Source organism: Salvelinus alpinus, chromosome 2, assembly GCF_045679555.1.
Source record: "Salvelinus alpinus chromosome 2, SLU_Salpinus.1, whole genome shotgun sequence".
NCBI lineage: Eukaryota > Metazoa > Chordata > Actinopteri > Salmoniformes > Salmonidae > Salvelinus > Salvelinus alpinus.
The window spans coordinates 46,194,578-46,202,749 of record NC_092087.1 but is presented as its reverse complement, the minus strand read 5'-3'; the positions used below and the strand labels follow the sequence as shown (position 1 = coordinate 46,202,749).

At 43.1% G+C, this 8,172-nt stretch overlaps 1 protein-coding gene across 1 annotated transcript; it reads left to right on the top strand.

Moving 5' to 3' along the window:
- Positions 1-3,578: 3,578 nt before the first annotated feature.
- LOC139563138 (acidic mammalian chitinase-like) lies at positions 3,579-7,514 on the top strand. The gene is made up of 11 exons (XM_071381452.1): positions 3,579-3,651; positions 4,065-4,094; positions 4,286-4,487; positions 4,844-4,900; positions 4,985-5,150; positions 5,393-5,517; positions 5,657-5,780; positions 5,940-6,125; positions 6,348-6,470; positions 6,795-6,933; positions 7,089-7,514. The coding sequence occupies exons 1-11, from the start codon at positions 3,612-3,614 to the stop codon at positions 7,370-7,372; spliced, it is 1,476 nt and encodes a 491-aa protein (XP_071237553.1). The 5' UTR covers positions 3,579-3,611; the 3' UTR covers positions 7,373-7,514.
- Positions 7,515-8,172: the final 658 nt, after the last annotated feature.

The window sequence follows — 8,172 nt, the reverse complement described above, 5'->3', positions numbered from 1 at the left end:
CATGTGTGTCAAATATGTACTTTTAAAGCACTGTGTGTGTGTGAGTATCCCTAACGTTGCCAACAGACAAAGAGCTATGAATGGATCAGTGGTTCACCAACCAGGGCCTTGATTGGCTCGGTAACAAGACGTGATGTGTATCGTTTTATTGTTCGTTTTTTTTGTAGTTTTTTTTACACATAAATGTTCTTGCAACATTCCCATGAAATGTGTCTAGAACATTCAGCTATTGGAGTCTCACATTCTTAGCAATATACATTACCGGTCAAAAGTTTTAGAACACCTACTCATCAAGGCTTTTTCTTTATTTTTACTATTTTCTACATTGTAGAATAACAGTGAACATATCAAAACTATGAAATAACACATATGGAATCATGTAGTAAATTAAAAAGTTTTAAACAAATCAAAATATAAATTATATTTGAGATTCTTCAAATAGCCACCCTTTGCCTTGATGACAGCTTGGCACACTATTGGCATTGTCCTCGGGGTTTCGCCTGCCATATCAGTTCTGTTATACTCACAGACATCATTTGAAGTTTTAGAGTTTTAGAGACTTTAGAGTGTTTTCTATCCAAACCTTCCAATTATATGCATATCCTAGCTTCTGGGCCTGAGTAACAGGCAGTTTACTTTGGGCACGCTTTTCATCCGGATGTCAAATTACTGCCCCCTACCCCAAAGAGGTTAAAGAGAGTGCACCAGGGCTATGTCTCCAGATAAATTCCGCCAGGAGGGCTATACTTCTCAGACAGCAGGGCACACTTGCTTGGTCAACACATAATGCAGTTCAGCCTTTATAGGGAGCAGACCTTCAAGTGGGTGGTTGAATATGCTCTGGGCTATGCTGGTGGCATCGATGCAGAGAGATTCGAGAATCTGTCTCTCAGCCAGCTAGGAGTGACACAAAAAAAGCATTCTGCCAATAAGATTACTTTCAAGGAGTACCTGGAGCTCCCACCCCATCTGCCAGCATCTAGTCCACACCTCTACATGCATCAGTCAGTCTGCAGTCCTCCGCTCCTCTACGTTCTACTCCAACACCTAGACCTCTGTCCTCCACACCTGTGCAGTCCTCCACACCTGTGCAGTCCTCCACATATATATACAGTGGGGAGAACAAGTATTTGATACACTGCCGATTTTGCAGGTTTTCCTACTTACAAAGCATGTAGAGGTCTGTAATTTATATCATAGGTACACTTCAACTGTGAGAGACGGAATCTAAAACAAAAATCCAGAAAATCACATTGTATGATTTTTAAGTAATTCATTTGCATAGTGTTCCATTATTAACGTGACCAGTGATTCCATGTCTATGTATATAGGGCAGCAGCCTCTAAGGTGCAGGGTTGAGTAACCTGGTGGTAGCCGGCTAGTGATGGCTATTCAACAGTCTGATGGCCTTGAGATAGAAGCTGTTTTTTCAGTCTCTCGCCATTCAAAAAACTCAAGGACACTGTACTACAGCAAAGACTATAAAACAAAAACAAGAATAATACAATAAAAGGAATAAAAGCTACATAGCTTAAGCCAGGGCTGAGTGCATAAAAACCTTCACCCCAACATATTTGAACATGCAACCTTCTAATCTGTAGTCAGCACGAGTTATTGGTTGACCACCAGATGTGCAGGGGAGGCATGGTTTAATTGAACTGTTCCATAGGCCGTTTCCTCGCCATCGGAACGTGCTTCCCCCCTGGCACCAAAGGTGTGTGACAGCACATCCAGAGCCCATATGGCACCCACTGACAATGTTGAGTCTAGAACCTTTTGGGTTGCGACAACCAATCATATCACTTCTTGCTACCAATAAATGACTAAGAATTCTCCTCGCCAACGAATCAGAGACAGCTGTTGTGTAATCGGTATGGCATCAGACTTTTAATCTAACTTTTCAGGCTTCACGTCGCTGTTCAGGCGATGCTTTGACATTTACTAGTTCCTGATTCATTTCCTGCGCTGAGCAAAGAAGGCAGTGTTTGCATGTGTTAAAAACTTTGCAGACAGCAAAACGCTTAGTCAGAGTATGCTGTGCACATGCTATCCTTCAACCAAGATATCAACTTAGTGATTGTATTCAAGGTACTTATAAGGACTGATACACTGTGTTAAATGTGATAAGGTATATATCAGAGCACTTAACTCCTTTTGAAGAATTCATGGTATAGCTACAGAAACACCAGTACAAACAAGTGACTGTAATGTGACTGTAATGAAAAAAAATAAACATTATTTTCTGACAATTGTTTTTTTTGACATTGTGGATAAATCATAACTATTAGTAATAATAACAGATTCCAATACACTAAAAAATATATGGTAAAATGCTGACAAGTACACTTGATTTCTTAATATTTACTTGTTACATGGCTGCATTGTAATACATTATTACTATTATCAATTATGCTACGCCAAGTACCAAAACTTTTGCTAGGCAGACCATGAGGTTATACAGGTCTGTCTCAAGCCTGATGTTCAATTTTAAATAGACCCCTTGCCCTTACCCTCTAGTTGTCATGGCCTGACCTTAGAGAGCCTTCTCTATTTGGTTAGATCAGGGTGTGATTTGGGTGGGCATTCTAGTTTTTCTATTTCTTTGTTGGCCGGGTATGGTTCCCAATCAGAGGCAGCTGTCTATTGTTGTCTCTTATTGGGGATGATACTTAGACAGCCTTTTTTCCACTTTTAGTTTGTGGGATCTTGACTATGTTTGTGTGTAGTTGCTTTCTGCACTGCATGTAGCTTTACGTTCGTTTTAGTATTTTGTTGTTTTTTCGGTGTCATTTAAAATAAAGGAAAAGTATACGCCTACAACGCTGCACCTTGGTCCAATCCATCTTTCAACAAACGTGACACTAGTCACACCTTTTACCCCTATCCCCTAGGCACTTCCCCCCAACCTTCAGCCCACTGCTAGTACAACTGAAACATAAGATAGATCAATTAATTATGGGGACATCTCAACCTTGAGCTTGACTTGGTAGAATGGTCACCATATTCTTTACATCTATCCCATTTCAAGGTCAATCTCAAATCAAGTTATAATGTATTGGTCACATACACATGGTTAGCAGATGTTATTGTTAGTGTAGCAAAATGCTAGGGCTTCTATTTCTGACAGTGCAGCTATATCTAACAAGTTATCTAACAATTCCACAACAACTACCTAATACACATACATCTAAGTAAAGGATTGGAATAAGAATATATACATATACAAATATATAGAGGAACAATAGGCAATCTCCACAAGTATATAGTGGGTTTGGTGGTAGGAGAAAGGTGCTAGCTAGGGTGCAGGGGCTAGTTGTAGGGGCTATACTGAAGAGGCTAAGGGGTGACTAATGCACCCATCTCTATGGTTGTCAGTTTCACCAAATCATTACAACCATAAACAGACTTGCTTTCTTAAACGTCAGCTTATCATGTCTTAAAACAAGGACATATGAAGTTTATCAGTGTGTTTGTTAAGGCAGTGGAAACCCTTGTTCAAACAAGTGACTGAGGCTGATTGAGTTTTGCTGCGGAATGGGAAAGTCATAGAGATTTGAGTGAGATAGGATTGGTCGTTGAGAGTATAAAAGGGTCCAGCAGCCCATGGAGCAATGTACAGAGCAACCATGGGCAAACTACTCATCTGCGTTGGTAAGTGGAATTTATTTTGTCATACTTAGCCTATAACAGTACAATTGCTCTATCTTTCTTTCAAACCTTTCATTTACATTTTCATTGTAATGACAATTACCAACATTTAAACATAAAAGGGTCCCTATGGAGAGAGTTGGCCAGTGATAAATGTCCTCTAGCTATGCATTTTGTCAATGCTACTGTGTTCAATGTCTGTTTCTAAGGACTGAGGTTGCCAGCCCCATGACCAACCTATATTCATGTCTGAGGGGAAGAACTGCACTTTAAATCATTATCAATACAGTTCCGAATTATGTTGACTTTTTAAAAAGTTTAATTTAAGATAAAATCGCTCCCTTTTTCTTTCTCCTTTCATTATTTCTGTCTCTCTCGCTTTCTCTCTCATTATTCTCCTCTTCCTCCCTCTCTAGGACTGGCTCTCCTGCTGCATGTGCAGCTAGGTAAGTTTTAAGTACATTTAATTTACATGTAGCCAGCATCTAGGTACGTTTTAAGTACATTTCATTTACATGTAGCAAGCATCTAGGTAAGTAGCCAATCAAAGAACAATAACTCAACTTACAGAGCATGACAACCCTGACTCTAAAACTGTCTAACTCCAAACTCTAACCTTACTACTACCCTTCCATAGGATCCTCCTACATCCTCTCCTGTTATTTCACTAACTGGGGCCAGTACCGGCCAGGAGCAGGCAAGTATTTCCCCGCCAACGTGGACCCCTGTCTCTGTGACCATCTGATCTATGCCTTTGCCGGCATGGCCAACAACGAGATCAAGACCTACGAATGGGACGATGAGAAACTCTACGGACAGTTCCAGGCTCTCAAGAACCAGTGAGAGAGACACACACATGCACAAAGACGCACACACAAACACACACACACACACTCAAGCAGGCATGCACACACATAGACAAATGCAGGCAAACACTTTCTCATTCAGGCATGTACATACCACAGGAGGTTGGTGGCACCTTAATTTTGGAGGATGGGCTCGTGGTAAGGGCTGGAACGGAATTAGTGGAATGGTATCAAATATGTGAAACACATTGTTTCCATGTGTTTGATGCCATTCCATTTGCTCCATCCCAGACATTATTATGAGCTGTCCTCCCCTCAGCAGCCTCCCGTGGTACACACACATGCACACCTAAGCCAGGACTAACCCTAAGTCTTTTATTTGGTAACAGGAACAGCAACCTGAAGACTCTGCTGGCCATTGGAGGATGGAATTTTGGCACTCAGCCGTAAGTGGAGATGCATATAAACATGCAAGTGCACACACACATTTACACACACACCCTGTGTCTGAGCTGTGTGTGTGTACCCAGGTTCACAGCAATGGTGTCCAGTGCAGCCAACCGCCAGACGTTCATCAGCAGCGTTATCAAGTTCCTGAGGCAGTACCAGTTTGACGGCCTGGACATTGACTGGGAGTATCCCGGATCCAGAGGCTCCCCACCCGCAGACAAGGCCAGATTCACCACCTTGCTGCAGGTTAGACTCAAACACCCATACACGTACACACGTACACACACACACACACACACACATACACACACACACACACACACATGAATGAACACACATGAATAAACACACACACACGCAGATTAACAATCACTCGTACAGACACACACACACACACGCACAAAATAGCTCATGCACACACAAACAAGAATGAACACTTGAACACCCAAATGAACACACACACCTCTCTGTGCACTGTCTCCCTCTAGGAGCTGATGGCTGCCTTTGAGACTGAAGGAAAGAACACCAACCGTCCTCGTCTGATGCTGACTGCAGCTGTTTCTGCCGGAAAGGGAACCATCGACACCGGATACCAGATCGCCGAGATTGGATTGTCAGTACATACACACTGGGTCTCATTCATATATTAGTTCTTGCATGATCTAACATGCATGATCTATCAAATACTTCTTGGTATATTGGAAACTCTCTTTTTCCCTCTGTTTCTCTCCCTCTCTCTCTCTCGCTCTCAGGGTGTTGGACTATCTGCATGTGATGACCTATGACTTTCATGGATCTTGGGAACACAACACTGGAGAAAACAGCCCTCTCTACAGAGGACCAACTGATCAGGGAGACTACATCTACTTCGATGTGGTGAGTCTCTCTCTCCGTGTCCATCTCTTCCTCTCTCCCTTCCTCGGCTCATCTATCTCTTCCTGCCTATTTAGTTTTGAGCTGAGAGTGAGTAGCACATTTCTTAATAATTCTTCTCTCTCCAGTGTTCTCACTACCACATACTGTGTGTGTTCTCAGGACTATGCTATGAAGTACTGGAAGAGCAATGGTGCCCCCGCTGAGAAGCTCCTGGTTGGATTCCCCACCTACGGCCACACCTTCAAGCTGGCCAGTGGCTCTAACACTGGAGTGGGCGCTCCCGCCAATGGCCCCGGCCCCGCCGGACCATTCACCAGACAGTCTGGCTTCCTGGCCTACTACGAGGTAATTGACACAGGATTAAGATAGGTCTGAAGTGACACCCTCTTCCAATTCCTACATAGTGCACTACCTGTGTGCTCTTGTCATAGGTAGTGTCCTGGGGAACAGTGTGTCATTTTGGACGCAAACCCAGTGTATGTTTTTGAGTGATTACATCTGCAGCTTCCTGAATCATGCAACTTCCAACCCTAACGTAATTGTGTGTGTGTGTGTGTGTGTCATTAGATCTGCACCTTACTGAAGCAGGGAGCTACCCAGGCCTGGGACTCTGCCCAGATGGTGCCCTACGCCTACACCCAGCAGAACATCTGGGTTGGATATGACAACGTCAAGAGTTTCCAGGACAAGGTCTGTGTTTGTGTGGGTGTTTGTCTGTTGTGGGAAAGATATAACTAGGGGGTAATGGCGTAGCATCCTACTCTGTTACAATAAGCCTAATAATATATGGAATTAAACAGTAGCTTTTATCTTCGTAATTTATAGTAGTGAGTGCGTACATTTTGTTATTGGTGACCCCAGCGAGAATCGAATCCACCATCCTGACATTGCAAGATCCATTCCCTACCAACTGAGCAACATAGGGCAAATGATGAAGTTCTACCATCTATACATATTTATCCAATTTCACCCCGTTAAGTAAACCCTCCTCTCCCCTCTCTTTCTCCCCTACAGATCGAGTGGCTGAAGAACACTGGCTTCGGAGGAGCCATGGTGTGGAGTCTGGATCTGGATGACTTCTCTGGAACCTTCTGTGGACAGGGCAGATACCCACTGATCAACACCCTCAAGTCTGGACTGGGAACCGGAGCCGGTGAGAGACACAGACACAAACGCAAGCCTGCATGCACACACAAACATTCAACAACAACCCTCTCTATCACTCTCTCAAATAGTAGTAGAAATGTAGTTGAAATGATCTCAACCCCCCTTCTATCCCCCCACTCCTATGTCCTCCATCTCTCCCAGGTTGTGCCGCCCGTAAAGACCCCATCGCCCCAGTGGCCCCTACCCAGCACCCACTTAACCCCCCACAGCCCGGAGGTCAAGGTGGCAGCAGCGGCGGTGGCAGCAGCGGCGGTGGCAGTAGTAGCAGCGGATCTGGCTTCTGCGCCGGGAAGGCTGACGGAATATACCCTGACCCCACCAATACCAACCACTTCTACAATTGTAGCCAGGGCAAGACCTACGACCAGCACTGTGCTGCCGGCCTGGTGTTTGACGCCAGCTGCAAGTGCTGCAACTGGGCCTAAGAAACCATAGTTCCCCTTATTATTGAAGGAGCTGGGTCTAAAGGTTATGTGGTTGTTAGGGCCACTGTTGTCATGGCCTATTCTAACATCAGCTCCATGTAACATGTCAAATCCACTCTAATAAACTCCCAACATATGAATGCATCCTGCTGTCTCAGGAATTTTATTTATTCCGCTCTGTGTGGGTTTGAGGTCAACTTCATTGCACTTTGAGCAGAATCACCTTGTATCCCACATAGCTAGTCATTATCTGAACAAGATTAGCAATTCTGCTCCTCGCCGTTCTCAAACTGATTCCCGAAAACACCTTTTGTCAGTTTAGTTTTTATACAATTCATTCCACCACAGAGAATCGCAGTAAAAGATAAGTCCTTTACTGCAGTCAAACTTTACCAGGCTGACAGACACGGTATAAAGCACGCAGAGCTTAGCCTGACTCATCATTAACATGACATAATGATAGGCTCACCATTTGTTTTTTTAACTACCATTTAATCCAATATCAAAAATACAAGACACACATTTCAAAACTGTTCTTTTTGAAATGCTGAAAAGAAAGAATATATAGTAAATATTATTTTCTTTACAGAATTTGAATATAACTTGACATGCACATTGTTTTATTTCAAATCAAATCAAACTCTTTGTCACATGCGCCAAATACAATAGGTGTAGACCTTACAGTGAAATGCTTACAAGCCCTTAACCAACAATGCAGTTCAAGAAAGAGTTAAGAAAATATTTATAAAGTAAAAAGTAACACAATAAAATAATAACGAGGCTATATAAAGGGGGTACCA

Bases quoted from the DNA above. Each gene is read 5' to 3' on its own strand.
- LOC139563138 (XM_071381452.1), top strand. From the start codon at position 3,612: ATGTACAGAGCAACCATGGGCAAACTACTCATCTGCGTTG. The intron at 4,488-4,843 runs GTGAGAGAGACA...ATTTGGTAACAG, and splicing joins TTCCAGGCTCTCAAGAACCA to GAACAGCAACCTGAAGACTC. The intron at 6,471-6,794 runs GTCTGTGTTTGT...TCTCCCCTACAG, and splicing joins TCAAGAGTTTCCAGGACAAG to ATCGAGTGGCTGAAGAACAC.